General features: G+C 33.7%; 2 protein-coding genes across 3 annotated transcripts in view; one reads left to right on the top strand and one right to left on the bottom strand.

Annotated features, from left to right (window-relative positions):
- Positions 1-16380, bottom strand: part of LOC127867389 (DNA polymerase beta-like) — a 177481-nt gene that overhangs the window by 39561 nt on the left and 121540 nt on the right. The window lies entirely within an intron of this gene.
- LOC127867386 (uncharacterized) lies at positions 151-3832 on the top strand. Of its 2 annotated transcripts, none has more exons than XM_052408505.1 (3): positions 151-642; positions 1054-2051; positions 2230-3832. In XM_052408505.1, exons 2-3 carry the CDS (start codon positions 1142-1144, stop codon positions 2580-2582), a joined length of 1263 nt encoding a protein of 420 aa, XP_052264465.1. In that variant the 5' UTR covers positions 151-642; positions 1054-1141; the 3' UTR covers positions 2583-3832. The 2 variants fall into 2 exon arrangements, with proteins under 2 accessions (XP_052264465.1, XP_052264464.1); XM_052408504.1 differs by having other exon boundaries at positions 1054-2057.

Genomic DNA, 16380 nt, shown 5'->3' with positions numbered 1-16380 from the left:
CAAAACACAGTCCTTTCCACTGTTATCAGCAAAGTATTAACCACTCTATAAACAATATCGTATTGTTACTGTTTATGGACTTTGTACTTCATTGTGTTTTAATTGGATTTCCGACTTTACATGGCAACACAATTCAGTGATTAACCGCAGTTTGAAGCGAAGTGCAGTGTTTATTTTACTAACTTAAAACAGTGTGTGTCTTCATGAAACGCGTTTTGGTTTTGATAACACTCATATTTCATAACAATACTCCAACTAAGAGAAATGTCATAACTTTTCAATCAGATGAGAGCCTACAATATCGATTGAAAATGGCATTTTCTATAAATTTATTTAATGAAAGTTCAGATTTTGTGAAGGACTATTCCTGTGATGCTTGCGAAAGTAAAAATTTCGAAACATGTGCTGATTTTTTTGTGGAACATGTTGGAAGTGTTTTTGTCAAAAATGCCTTTATCACCATGATCAAATGTTTGTAAACCATTAAACGTATGGAAGAGGAGAGACACATAAATGGCCGTTAATAAAGAAAATGGAGGATTTGCTACTGAAATGTGATGTGCACAAAGACGAGAAACTGAAAATGTTTTGCCAGGACCACAGCCAGTTGTGTTGTTCTGATTGTGTTATTATGAATCACAGGTAGCTAACACTATCATTATCTTGCAGTTGAAAATGACAAAATTTGTAAAACTGTAGCTTGATATCACTTGCATCAATCATATTTCAAAATAATGTAACAGCTCTTACATGTAGTTCAGTTGTTTGAAGCCTTTCAAGAGTTATTTTTAATATGTTTAAACTCAAGACTTTTTTGTTTGCTTGGACTAGAGATGACATGAGGTGGCTTTTTATTTTAAATGTACATTTTTATTTTATAAGGGTTTTAAACTGGTAGAGGACTACTTTAGACTAAATTAGACTGAACGGTTTGTATATACACTACCTGCATTGAACTATTATCAAGTTTAGCCTTTTTATATGTTTGATTTACCATTAATATTGTTATGTCAAATTGATAATTTATAGTTATGCTACATGTTTGCATTTCAGACAGTGTACCAATTTGGCTCTAATTTCTGAATCAGACAAAAAGCTGTCAGTGGATATGAAAAAGTTGTCAAACAAAATTTAAACTATTATGGCTGAACTAAGGAAATTTAAGAGAACGCAAGAGGTCTGCATAAATTTCGTGGAGGAATCATATAGCGAAAAACTGCAAGAAATCAGAGAGCTGCGTACGAAATTGAATGCTGATTTAGATGATCTAGAAGCTACAACTTTGATAGAACTAGATGAAATAAGGACCACCTTGCAAACCCCTCTCAGGAAAGATATCGACAACTGCAGTCGACTGAAGGATGAACTGCAAAACCTCAGTGAAGCTGTACATGGCCTTGGTGATAAGAGCCAGATATACATCGAGTTCATAGCCAGCAGAAAATGCTTGGACAAGATACATGAGTCTGAGTCATATCTGAAGGAAATCACAATCAAGATCCAGAGTCCAATAATTTTCAAGGGAAACATTGAAATTGAGCAGTACCTGTCTAAACAGTATAGTCTAATTAGTATTGCACACAGTGTGCAGTCCCTCCCACTCAAGATGGATCCGGATCATGTTTTAAATGTGGAGACAAAATCCGCGTATAATGTGAACATATCAGGTGACACAAGTCGGACTTGCTTCGTCATGGGCATGTGCAGCCTTCCTAGTGGTAAGGTCATTGTTGCAGATTATAATAACAAAAGCGTGAAATTGTTGGAAGAGCATTTCAATGTGTCCAGTAACTGTATGTTAAATAGTCCTCCATTGGACATTTGCCATATCAATTCTAGTGATGTGGCTGTGACTCTTGGTCGTTCAGGTGTGCAGTTTGTGTATGTGCGCAATGGGCAGCTTGTTAAACGGAGGACGTTACAGGTGCCACATGCTGCTGGCATTGCCCACCATCAGGGAGCATTGTACATCACCTCTGGCACTGCTCTCTACCACTACACACTGACTGGGTCACTTGTGAAAAAGCTTTATGAGGATACAGGAAGTAGTGGTAAAGGTAAATCCATAGTGTAAAAACATTAATATGCAACTATTTAAACATAAAATAGACTCACTTATGTGGATATTAAAATCTCTAATGGATTTTTATGAGATTATTATGAGTTTGTTTTGAAGTGTTAATGTCTTTAAACATTGTTCTTTAACACCTAACATATCTCGATTTGTAGTGTTCAGATGTGCGGTGAGTCCTGCTGGTGATCGTATATATGTCACCAACTACGACCAGCACAAGCTCCGCATACTTACCACAGATGGCAGCCTGATATCAACCTTTACTGACCCTGAGCTACAAAATCCATTTGATGTACACATCTCACCTGCATTTCAGGTCACAGTCTGTGGCTACAGCTCCCATACTGTATTACAGGTGGATCCTGAGGGGAGAAAGAAACTGGCAACTCTGGCTTCACAGAAAGGTGGAGTAAGCAAGCCAGTGTGTGTCTGCTGCAATAACAACATGCACCAGATCATTGTGGGACTATTTGACAGCAATAACATTATTGTTATGAAATTGAAATAGCTCCTTCAATGTAAATAAAATATGGATACAAACAAGATCATAGATGTAAATGCTATTTTTTGCTTAAAATGGCACATTTAATCCTTGTTTTTCATAAGGTCAGGAAATGAGCATATTCTTCCATTTTTTGTTGTATTTATTAAAAATAACTTCATATTTTAAAAAATATTAGTTGTTTTAACACATATATGATTGTACCATTTCAAACAAGCACACATATTTTTCTTTCTATGTTTATGCTGATTAGTTTTTTGCATGACTTTATGTCAGCTGTTCTAATAATAAATGTATTGCTATATGTTTAATAATAATTATTTATTTAGATGTATATTTGTTGTATTATTTATATTTTATGATGTATATGTTCAATAGGTTTTATAATCTTAAAGTGATATTATGGCATATTTCACTGTTGAATTGAGCTGAAAAGAATTAACAGGTCAAAATAATTAGTTAAAATGTGGTTACTGACCAATTATCTGCAACTCATCTTGCTACCAGTTGTTTATTAAAAATATATTTTATATATGATATTTTACGTGACTCACCCAGTCCTCTAAGCCGAATGATCCGTAAAATAAAATTTAATTGTGTCTGTGGTCGTATGAACGAATCTGCACTAAAACTAAATTTAGGTTCACATCGTACATGTATGATCAGTTGTCATACGAAAGTACGGTTTATATTCAAATCCATTATTATTCTCTTTCCGGGATATTGTTTTAGTATGTTGATGCTGCATTAACAAAGTGTATATGAAGTGAAAACACCAAAAATTTACAATCGTCGCGATAGACACCTATTAACTGTTAGATGCCCATAATATCACTTTAAGCAAGTATTAAAAGAAAAAATGTTTTGTCATAAATGTTTTTATTTAAATATAACTTATATACTATGACTTGGATTGTGTATGTATTTTGTATATTTTCTTTCAGTTATATATGCAACGATTTTGAACAAATCTATGGGGCCTTTCAATTTCTTTATATATTCTTTATTTCTGTATTAATTTCTGTTTCTATATTTTAAGCTCATGTGTTTGTCTTTGCTGAAATGAGATTTTAATCTCTTTTATATGTTTTAAACCGATACCAATGTATATATCTGTAATACATGGTAGAAAGTTGCAAATTTACAAATTATTTCGAAAACTTACAGATTTGTCAACTCTTAATACCTCTACATATCTTTTTGGGGAGTCCGTTTTGCTGTTGAATTTGTTTATATAATAAATCAAACTATATGCTCGTTTTTGCTCGTTTATTCCATTAAATAATAAGTGCATTGTGCAGTATTTCACGAATCGCCAAAATGGTAATTTGTAAAAAAAAAAGTATGATATTGATAAAAAAAAAATTATGAAGACCTGAATATTTGTATAAATAATCACTTATTGTTGTAACTTTCATTAATCGAACGGGCGTCTAGTGCCAAACAGGATTCGGCAAAAATGCCTGGAGACCTGTCTTGGGAATTAAAGATGGATATTGCACTGAAATGTTCTGTGGTTAGCATACATAAAGACCCAGCTCGGGATTGCATTTTGACCAGTATAAGCAAGGTCATTGAGACTTTAAGAAGGGATACAGCAAACGGGGATTTAACGTCGATAACTTCTGTTCACATTTACAAATCTTAATATACATTTGGATTTTGCAAGTGTGCATGGATTTCTACTTGGGATGGTATGTGGGGCGTATCGGGTCAAGGTCACTGCTTGCTTGAAATTACAAAATTAGAAAAAGAGTTTCGCTAAATAATTTCAGTTTTAATGAAGCTATTGAATCGACATTATGTGTGTAGGTAGATAACCCAAAGAAAACGATTTGATTTCATGCGTGTGATTAAGGTGACGAACGAACGGATGACAATTCTGCCCACTGATTTTGGAAAACCAGATGCACAAAACGAGGTGACGAAGCTCTTACAATTGACACAGAAATATGCATAAATAAACTTAACGCGCAAATGTACTATCAGAAGGGATAATAAAGCATGCAACAATAATAATAATTATATTTAACAATAAGCGTATAAGGGTTTTTATCCAAAGGCAACTAGAAAATTCCAGCTCGCAAAAGGGACAGGTTTGCTCATTGTGATTTTCAAAAAGGGAACATGCCACAAATAGTGAACCATTACAGGTAACTTTATCAAATGCCTTTTAGCTCAACTATTATATATGAAATATATATAGTAGAGCTATCCTACTCACCCCGGCGTCTGCGTCTGCGTGCAAATGTTAAAGTTTTCGTACTATCCCAAATATTTTCTTTGCCCCTTGACATATTGCTTTCATATATTTTCATACTTGTTTACCAACATGACCCCAACCTATAAACAAGAGCAGACAACTCTATCAAGCATTTTGTCACAATTATGGCCCCTTTTCCACTTAGAATATGCAGCAAATGTTAAAGTTTTCTTACTACTTCTTTTATTTTCATTGTCCCTTGACATATTGCTTTCATATTTTGCATACTTGTTTACCAACATGATCCCAACCTATTAACAAGAGCAGACAACTCTATCAAGCATTTTGTCATAATTAATGCCCCTTTTATACTTAGAAAATGCATATTATTGATAAATCTATTTTAAAGTTTGCGTACTACCCCAAATATGTCCTATATCCTTTGACATATTGCTTTTATATGTTGCATACTTGTTTACCAACAAGACCCCAATCTATAAACAAGAGCAGACCACTGTATCAAGCATTCTTACATAATTATGGCCCCTTATACACTTAGATAATTGAACATTTTGCTTAAATTGCCATAACTTCTTTATTTATGATCACATCATCTAATAAATTACCACACCCCACATTATACCTCCCTCTCAACCCTCCCTATCCCCCTACCCCCCACCCCCACCCCTACCCCCCTTACCCCCCCCCCCAATTTTTTTTGTTTTAAACATCATGTAATAAATTACCACACCCCACATTATACCCCCCTCTCACCCCCCTACCCCCCCAAAAAAATATTATTTTTTTTCCTTTTTTTATTTTTGAAAGATCGTCTAATAAATTATTGAATATGAACAATTTCCCCATGATGGCTTACTTTATTATGTCAAGCACTCGAATAGTCGAGCGCGCTGTCCTCTGACAGCTCTTGTTTGTGTCCTCCTTGATATATGATAGTTGTCATGGCTTCACTTATGTATTTCTTTAATTCATGCATGTTTCTTTCTTTCTTAAGTACACTGGTGTGTTAAACTTGTATTGTCATGTTTTCTGCCATTAGATATTGAAATAAATCAATCAATCAATTTTTGTCTGGAATTGACGTGATCAGGCTGTGTCAAATCATGTTGCTATTTACATGTTGATTATACTGTTCGATACATCAGCCTGTATCCACTCAATCTCGGTGCTCATGAGGGGGGGGAGGGTATTTATATCGACATCATTTTCCTCGCATAATAACAAAGAGTTTGATATTCACACTTTATTTGGAGAAAGATAATGTATTGTTATAACTAACACTTTACTTACTAGTACGTGGTTTCTGATTTTATCAGTTGAAAACACTGCAAGGCAAGCAGCTGTAAAACGATTTTCAAAACAATAAATATGGTGCAACATACAAAATATTACAATTTAGGGCCTTGTGGTTTTACATGTCTAAAGTAAAAATGTAACCCCTTGGGAGTGAACAGGTTTTATCCCAGGGGTATAATATGAACACACTTTGAATTGGAAAACAATATTATATTAATATTATATTTACAAATTTCAACCCTCTTAACCTTTATGAGAAGTCATTTTGCTATTGAAACCTATATAAAAGTGTAATCTCAGACGAATTATGTGAACAGTCATATTGGGTTTTATGTTTTATGCCATATCCGGCCAGAGTAGCTCCTGACAAGCCTCAACAGTCATGCAGTCTGGTCAGAAGCGACCATATCCCTTGTTGGACTTTTGCGTTTTATAAGAAGACAGCGTAGCTCGTAACAGCGCAAGTTGGTCTGGAGCCATACTGGTGGCATATGTAATAATACCTGTTTTTGCATGACGGGTGTTATATAAACAAGCATAAACTACTTAAGTCTATTTCAAAGCGCTGAATGCACTGCCGCTGTTCACTAATGTTTAACATTGAATACAGCTTACTTTTCGAATGCAATTGTTGCTTTCGTATAAAAACAAAACACAACACATGCAAGTGTGTGTAAACGCTAACGTCGATAATGTAAGTGCACTGTCCAGCACGTATAGCACTCTATAGGAATAGGAATATAGGAATAACTTATTCCAAATATCACCAAAACGTTCTGTGTGGTACGATTTGCAGAAAGTATGGCAATATGAACTATATGAAGTATTATGCCTCATTTGCACTAACACCACATGTTCGCTATATTTTGTTCCACTATCTGTCGGGTCAAAGCCTTTATAGAGAATCCATCAAATAATTGAATGATAAAAGTAACTTATTGCAAGTTGAATTTGTTTGTGAATATGTTATTAATCCTTTCAGAATTTTTTTAAGTAGCAATTACTATATATACTTTTGCAATTATATATATATATATATATATATATATATATATATATATATATATATATATATATATATATATATATATATATATATATATATATATATATATGATACATCATTTAAATTGCTTATAATCGTAATGATGTCTTATGTATTTTCCGAATGTTCAATGCTAAATGTTAGATAAATATGAAGCATGTGAAAACAATCTGTATTTGTATATTACTTTCAATTTTGGTAAATAAATGAACATCGACAAAACATGCATGCGTGTATTCATATATCATTCAATAAGTTACAGATCATAGAACCTATTACTTAAGCTCAGGACACGACATTCAATTAATGTTTTTAGACGATAACCGGGAAGGATTATCAGTTTGTAACTTTTTTTCTAGTTTAATCTTAATCGGTAAAATGCTATTTTCAGGACTGTGAAGGCCATGACTCACTTGTGTAAAATAACATTATAGAATCGAATCATCTTTGCCAACAACATTTGGTTGAGGTTACACAGAATTAGTATGTCATTTCACTTTTGACAAATGACAAGAATTGTTTCGCCCTGACAATTATTTCTCCACTTGTGTATGAAAATAAAGTCAGGTCATTAAAAGTTAATTTGTAAGAATTAGAATATATGCAGCGGGGTTATCATATGTCTGTGTGTCAATCCATTCCATTCATCCATTCATCATGACAAACTGTAATATCCTTAATGTTATATAAATATTTGCATCTTGTCTGTCTTTCAATCCCTGTTTATTCGTCGGCCTCTCTGTCTATTAAAAAAACTGAAATTATTCGAAAAGTTATATTTGGTCATGCAACTTGGAATACTTATTAGAAGTCATCACAGGTTTTTTCATGACCCTTATTTTGTGCTGTGACATAGACATACAATTTTATTTTGCGACAAAGAAGTTTTACAGATAAAAAGCAATATGATGTAAAACTTAATCTTTAATTAAGAGAAATTGTCGCTAATAAAGGATTCCTGGACTGTTTTCAAACTGTCAGTTTACTGTACTTATAAAATTATTTTAGCGGTATAGTTCTCAATAATTATATTGATTGCTCTCATTCTCACAGATCGCCCAAGCACTATCAAATCAAGGGAAGAAAAATGCATATCCGTGTCCCATAAAGGCAAGCGTAAAAGAAATAATTTTGTGGAACAATAGATTGCAAGTTTTATGACCACGATTACTTTTTTGACGATGCTTCGAAGCAGCTCGTCTAAGTTATCATACCATAAAAAAATTCTTCACAACGGCGACCTATGTAAAAGACCGAGCCAGTCCGATTGAGATAGCTCGATTTTTCTTATCGGCACACCTCGCTGATAAACATTGATAAAGGTAAAGGAAGCTCAGCTATAAATAGGACAGCATATTCTGGGAAAAAGATTTAATAATAGTTTGAAAACGTTAATTTTAGATCAGTTATATTCAATCCATTATATGTTTATACATCAAGGAAACAACTATACATTTTCTGTATTGTATTTGACATTTGTCGTGATTCTGTAAATAAATTGCGAATGCAAACGTGTATAATTAACGTTTAACGCGATCATGAGTGTGAAGAAAACGACTTATTTCGAATCTGCCATATGTAAACGTTATAGCGAGTATGGTATATAAACAGCATAATAGCCGTTTGACATCTGTGAAACTCGCTCTTATGCGTGTTTTCTCATTTTGCATATTTAATCAACTTTTCAAACATAAATTACAGAGCCACATCAGTGCACATACTATGTTTGATAATTCATTCGTTTGTTGAATATTGTTTGCTGTTTTAAACACATATTAGGTCGTATCGCGGAGATTTAGTTAACCTTACCATGTGTTCATGGGCGAACTCACGTATTCAAGTGCTCTTACGACTATGTGCTCATACCTACTTTCGGGAATCATCATGAAATTATTGCCGAACTTAAAGAACAAACATGCCTAAGCTTATTGAATTAGAGAAAAAAAAATAACCGAAAGAGAAAAATTATAATTATTATGTCCATGCACATGGGCATGTGAAATCACGTCCGTACACATAACTTAGGAAAGGAAACAACGAAATATAAAGTTTGGTATGAAATACATGTGAAATTAAAGAGCATGGTGGAATTAAAGAGCATGTCAAGTTTTGAATTTATATGCTGAAACGTAATGTTATAACCCACACACGTTTTATTGTAACAGAACGTTTTTTTAAGATAAGTGGTACAGAAAATACACGTCGAATATCTTTTTTTTAAAGATATTTCTTGTTATATTTGATCGAGAATGTAACCCGCCTCCCAGTTTCGCTAAATGGATCAAGTTCCCCACGGGGACCACGGGTACTACTTCCCCGTACCCACATTTTTTTCCTACCCTACATTTTTCGTACCCAACTTTTTTTCGTACCCAATTTTTTTTCGTACCCCAATTTTTGCTCGTACACAAATTTGTTTCGTACTCAATTTTTTTCCTACCAAAATTGTGCTTCGTAACAAAATCTTTTTCCGTACCCAATTTTTTTTTTGGCATAATTTTTGTATCCAAAATTTTCGTACCAATCAATACGAATTGATCAATATGTCAATCCTCTTCAAAAGCATCGTCACACCAGTTCTGTCAGTACTTTGATTAAGAATTATTATGCCATTATCATTAATGGTCATTTTGACCTTTGAACTCTTGAATTCTTTCGCATGACACGCCGTCCAATCACTGTGAACAAAATTAATGAACAGAGTCATTTTAAAATCTCACAATGAATGACATAGTTATGGCCCGGACAAGCTCATTTATGGCCTTTTTTTTACTTTGAACACCAAGTTTGACCTTGACTTTGGAGATATCGACCTAATTCTTTCGCATGACACACCGCCCAATGATTGTGAACGGATGTATCGAGTAATTTTAAAATCTCACATTGAATGACTTAGTTATGGCCCGGACAAGATCATGTATGGCATTTTTTACCTTTAAACTAAAAGTGTGACCTTTACGTTGCAGATATCGACGTAATTCTTCCGCACGACACACCGTCCACTGATGTTGAACAAATGTGCCTAATGATTTTAAAGTCTCACAATAAATGACAAATTTATGGCACGGACAATCTCATTTATGGGCATTTTGACCTTTGAACTAGAGTGTGACATTGACCTTGGAGATATCGACGTACTTCTTTCGCATTACACACCGCCCGATGATGGTAAACAAATGTACCAAGTCATTTTAAACTCTAACGATAACTGACATAGTTATGTTCAGGACAAACTTTCGGTTTAAAACGCACTAAGTGACCCCGTGACCTCGTTTTGACCCGGTATGACCCATATTCAAACTTGACTTAGAAATTATCTAACTTCTTACCAAGTTTTGTGATTCACCGTGAAGATCAGATGAAATTTTCAGGACAGACTGACCGACTGACTCTGTGAATAATTGTTTGTTAGTTCAAATTCATTTTATCGGATTGTTACTTTTGTACCAAATTTAACTAAAAATCTTTAATATTTTCAGAGTTGTCACAATGTGGTCTGTCGTCTGGTTAGTAGTCTGTCGGAAGAATTATATGTCTGACGTATTGAGGTAGAATATTTGTATGTGATGTATTATTATTTTATAATAATGTGCACATGCTAAAATGTGCGAAATACATATAAAAGAAGTAGAACTGACCACTGATGGCCTCATCGAAAGTAAGTAACCTACCAGTTAACGGACCAAAGTGATAATACGGAAAGTGCGATCATACGAGCAGTCGCGACGAGGATTAAAATCGCGATTTGAAAGTAATTACAAAGACAAATCTTAATCAAATATGCTTTTAAAATCATATATATACTTGTGGCATTTTATGTTAAAAATTATGTTTTTTAAATATTATTTTATACAAACAGTGACACATGCAAGTTTCAAGTCTGTTTATTTGACTTAAATTACAGTGTATTGACTTCACTTCTCAAACTTGGTTAGCTGAAAGTAAAAAAAATATGACAAATTAATATATGTTCACATTTTATCGCACACTATGTTGAATGCATCGACACAATATCACATAAAAATTCAATTATATTTCCATATTCGCTAACGCAAAGCTTGAAGATACGTTTGACTCAAAGTGAGTTGGATAACAAAATTAATAATTTATTCGAAGAACATCATGAACAAGCTTGCTCATACAACTGTCTGTATTAGGAGTGATATACCGCATTAGAAGGCGAGTAATCTAGTTATATATCAATATGTATAAACCCGACGATGGGTTATTTAAATCGTAAGTTTAAAATACAATCGAATATACAAAGTCTTACCCTTGTTGACACGCAGAGCTATTGATAGGACAGCAGTTTTTGCGACGCCACATCCCACCACATGTTCCCGTATAACACTCGTTAGAAGCACAGCCGCCATATTTGCAACTACAACGAGCTAAAATCGACAAAATAATCATATTTTGTCACTTGTTATTATAATGTATAATAATGTGTCAATCAAATCATACAACTATAAAACTATATTAGTGCATGATAAACTGAATATGTGTGCATCTCCGAGAGCGTTGTCTTATATGAAGCGATGATTACATGGAAATGCATTGCATAAAGGAACAGCCAGTCAGACGTACGGACAAATTAAGTTTTTGCTTAGTAACCTATAATCCAGAAAATGACATGTAACATCTTATTTTGATAAAATGTGGTTGTTCTCAATACATATTATATTCATGCAAGTAAGTACTGGAATACAAGTTTTTCTAATAGCATTATACTTTTTAAGAGAGATTGTTAGAACAATCAAATGTATGAAATATAAACAGATTTTTTACAGACGGACGGATGGACGGACGAACGACAGACAGACAGGCAGACAGACAGATAGACAGATGGACGGACAGATGGACGGACGTACACACACATAGACACACATACATACATTTTATTCAGGCTTATACAACCGTACATCGTCTGTATATAACAAAATATATCATACAAAACCCATTTAAGATCATTAATATAAATTAACACAATCAATGGCAGGAACAGGTAAATTATATCGATGTGGTAATGGAAGTTATGAAACAATATTCTTAAGTATCGTATTTTGTAGAATAAAAGCTTCTTCGATGTTTTACATACATTTAAAATTACCTATTTGTCACATGTAACTAATAACCTGTGGAATTTATATACAGATGGTTTAGAATATAATATACGGTTAATATATTTTTTTAATTATTGTAATCGACGCGTTTTTTTCTTGTATTCTTTCATATAATCTTAATGTAAACCACTATACTTTAACGAAAAAGCTTGTGCCACATGCTAACCATTATGACAAAACTAGGATTTACGGAATGGAACGATGAGTCAGAGTGATTTATTTTGTTGCCATTGAAGCTTCAGATTATGCAATACGAAAACAAATTCTTTTTCTGTTCGTCGATGCCTTTTTAATAGTCTAATATTTCCTGTCAAAACTGCAACTTAAAAAAATCGTTGTCCTAAAATCCAGCCAAAGCTGGATTTGTTTAGTTATAGGAATTATGTAACTCGAGATCCGTCATGTATAGCGTTTTTACGATGAATGAAAGTAAAGAAACGGAAAGGGGATTAAGTAGTTATTTTTAGCGAACGACAAAATATGATAGTATGTTTTATAAACTATAACAAACGTCAGAGCTGGGCCGGAACCCAAGCCTAAAAAAAGGAAGTAAGTCGAGTAAAGACGTCCTGTCAAGATTTTCCGTATATTGTAGTCAAAGTATTTGTATTTGATTATTAGACGATAACATATCACAGAGTTAGGCCGGAGGTCTATGATCGGCCCGCGGATGATATAATGTCAATCATACCGCTTATGTCCGATTATAGACTTCCGGTTTAGTATGCCGTGAATACTCAAGATTTTCCAGCAACATAAAGGATCTCTGTTCCTGGGCTGAACTGTTTAAATGTACACTATATATTGTTTTGTGTTAAGAGGACCAGAATAATTATTATTATCAACTTAATTAATGGATTTACCCAAATAACTGTACTTAAACTGCTTAGGCAAATCGTTCGAGAATTTGTACAGTGCAGATATTTGCGGTGACTTATTATTAATCAAGTTTAATATATAAAAAAATTGACGTGCACATTGGTGGTATTTATTGGAAAAAGAATTGGTACAAAGTGTTCAATGGGTTATAATTTCGTTTATTCAGTTGTTGAACGACTTGTTTTTCAAGCTTAAAAAGAATGGTAAAGAAGTAACGGAAGTGTTCGTAGTATAGTCTCTTTTTTAATATCGTTAAAGAATTTAAGGAATTCAGCACCTCATGTTGGAAATTACTACCTAGCTGTCGTGAATCAGGACTCGCATATTTTTGTTTAATTAATTATTGTGAATAAATGAAAACTGCAATATTATCAATAAAGTTTAACTTGTATATCTTTCATTTAAATAATAGAAATAATATATATTTTTTGCGCAAATATACAGACAAAACAAGTTCCTACTATACATGAAGTTATATTTAGTTTATTAACAGCTTATTGTAATACGAGTCGAAGTTTTTATTAGCACGTTTTCTTGACCACTCCATTACTGTTATTGTCAAATAATGTCTGATGAAGTCAAATGGGCAAATGATATGGTGTGAAAAGTTTCGGATGCAAACATATCCGTTACGTCGCGACATATTTAAATTGGTAATTAACGTGGGGACCAAACGCAAAATCGTATCTTTCGGAATATCTCGATTTCATTTATCGCATGTTTGTCTTCCAGATAAAAAGATAGTGAAATCGGACGGACAGGTTACATAATTCGTAGTATCTCACCATTTCGTTGTATGACGTTTCAATTGTAATTGATTTCTGAGTATGTGTTGATAGTGTTTATAATTAGAAATTTGAATAATTCTATCAAGATTAAGGAGAACCTGACAATTAAGACAGCTGTTTTTTTAAATGTCGTACCTTCTGCCTGCTGCACTTAAGTCCCTGCTAGGATGCACACAACCATGAGGACAACCAGTATCCGGACTGACGGCATTTTTGTGGTTATGATGACAAGAGATCCCGAGTGCTGTGAATAACAATAAAATGTGTTTACATATTCATTTAAAAATACAGTGCATGTTTTATATCAATAGTTTTTGTTACTAAAAGTTATCATACTAAATAATTTATCTTAACGTTAACTATTAAATAACACTTACCTAGAAATAAGCGTTACGACAGCGGAATGAAATTGGTGGCGTGTTAAGAATATATAGATGTATGCAACCTTGATATTGAAGCTTTTGTTTAAGACATTCAGCATGGCTTATTACATCAACATGCTTTTTCATTGTCCCTGCTGACGCTTATAAAACTTCTTAATATGTGCGCCTGATGTTACAAGCACGTGAATTTACCACATTGATTTTTTAATTATGTTATTCAATAGAAAGTGATCATTCAGTGCACGTTGTTAGCATGCTTCATCGCTCGCCAAAGGAAGCAATTTATGTCCATCTTTTTACATAATTTTTTCAATAGAATTGTTTCAGTTCATGACAGACGGTAGCGCGAACAGCTGTTGTTATTCTTCAATTTCAATAACAGCGTCAACGTTACTTTGTGTCGCCATATATTAATTAGTGCATCTGTCACGGTCTTTACATTTCGTCAGACCAGTGGAATTCAGTATACATTGGGAATATCAGTCAAGGGTGTTCAGTTGAAATTAAAATGTATTACCTCGTTTAAGGCGTTAATTAAAACGTTGAATGTATATTTAAATGATCGGTTCCATCTGCGGGGTCATCTACAACATGCCTGGGCGTCGTATCACCAGCGTTTGTCACACATAATGCTTTTCAAAAAGCACAGACATTTTTAGCACCCGTTAGGCCATAGCTTGAAGTTTGGTTAGTGAAATAGCAACATTTATTCCCGCGCCTGGTAACACATTTATGCATAAGTTTGCCTGTAACTTTGACCTACTGAGTTGATTCTTCAAATAACAGCATTGATATATTTGCTTGGTCGACAATGGCCCCAATGTCGGTTTAAACCGTATTGAGCTGCTCGTGTCGGCCAAACTATAATGGTCTTAGAGTAAATGTTTTCCTACGTGTGCAAATAACAACTCAAAATATTTCCAAATTATGCGTTAATACATGCGATCATTGCAACCATTGTACGTTTAAAAAAATCTCATTTCTTATATGTTTCCTCTGTGTTTATTATAATATTGCTTTTTTTTAGGTTTATGTTAAATTGACAACCACACTCCCAATATGTGTTTACATAACGCAATTTTATATGTTAAAAAATACTAAAGTTGAAACTGACATACTTTTAAAATCTTTTAATGTAGTACTTAGGGGTTCCAGCAAATTCAGTTTAATGGGTTTTACCGAACGATTTCTAAGTGTTCGTCACTGAAAGAAAAAAAAAGCCTTAAGTTTGTTCACAAATGTTGTAAGTACTAAAATACAACACAGTATTCTAGCAAAATGAATTGTGATTTAAAATGTATAGAAGAAATGCGTTTGTTTAATGGAAAATGTACAACACGTTCTACAGTAAGCAATAATCTACTCAATAAGTATTATATTCATGTTTTTTTATTAAAATGAAGCGCAAAAAGTAGTTTAGGTACATTCATTCCCACTAAATAACAATCAGATGCTAAATATTTGTGTAGGTAGGTAATTCGAATTCGACTCAGACAGAACGCCATACTATAACCGTAAGCAATATAATAAAAAAGCGGGTTTAAATGTGGTATATGCGCATCCAACTTTAATAAAGTACTTACACGAGTTCACAGACTGGCTGATACTTGCAACTACACGGCTCATCAATCCAATGGTAGTTGTTGGAGGCAGAAATGGCATCGCAGTAAGAAGCAGTACCGTCGTTTGGTTGATCGCGATACCAGTCAGTTTAGCAACCACCGCGCAGAGATTTGACTGGAACCAGCATAGCTGGATCAAATCCCTGCCTTCATAAGCAACCACGTGATGATAGCCATCCCACGTGGAATAATATTATTCCCGTTGTTATTTTTATTTTTTAATTTAGACAATTTAGTTTTATTATGAATCTAAACGCATAAACTATTTTCATAATATAAAAGAAAATGATACTACTTTTCATAAAAAAATACTTAATCACAAAATGAAAAATCTTACCAAATCTGGTGGGATTTTCTTGTGATGGCAGAGTTTGTATGTGAGAGCAAGGAACGACAACTCTGCGTGGAGATGGTCAGTTTAGTTCGCACGCTTTTCCGAAAGAT

Source organism: Dreissena polymorpha, chromosome 2 (assembly GCF_020536995.1).
Source record: "Dreissena polymorpha isolate Duluth1 chromosome 2, UMN_Dpol_1.0, whole genome shotgun sequence".
In the NCBI taxonomy this organism is placed as follows: Eukaryota; Metazoa; Mollusca; class Bivalvia; order Myida; family Dreissenidae; genus Dreissena; species Dreissena polymorpha.
Note: the sequence above shows the minus strand (reverse complement) of the source record. Positions and strands in the feature narration are given on the sequence as shown.

Bases quoted from the DNA above. Each gene is read 5' to 3' on its own strand.
- LOC127867386 (XM_052408504.1), top strand. From the start codon at position 1,142: ATGGCTGAACTAAGGAAATTTAAGAGAACGCAAGAGGTCTGCATAAAT. The intron at 2,058-2,229 runs GTAAATCCATAG...CTCGATTTGTAG, and splicing joins TACAGGAAGTAGTGGTAAAG to TGTTCAGATGTGCGGTGAGT.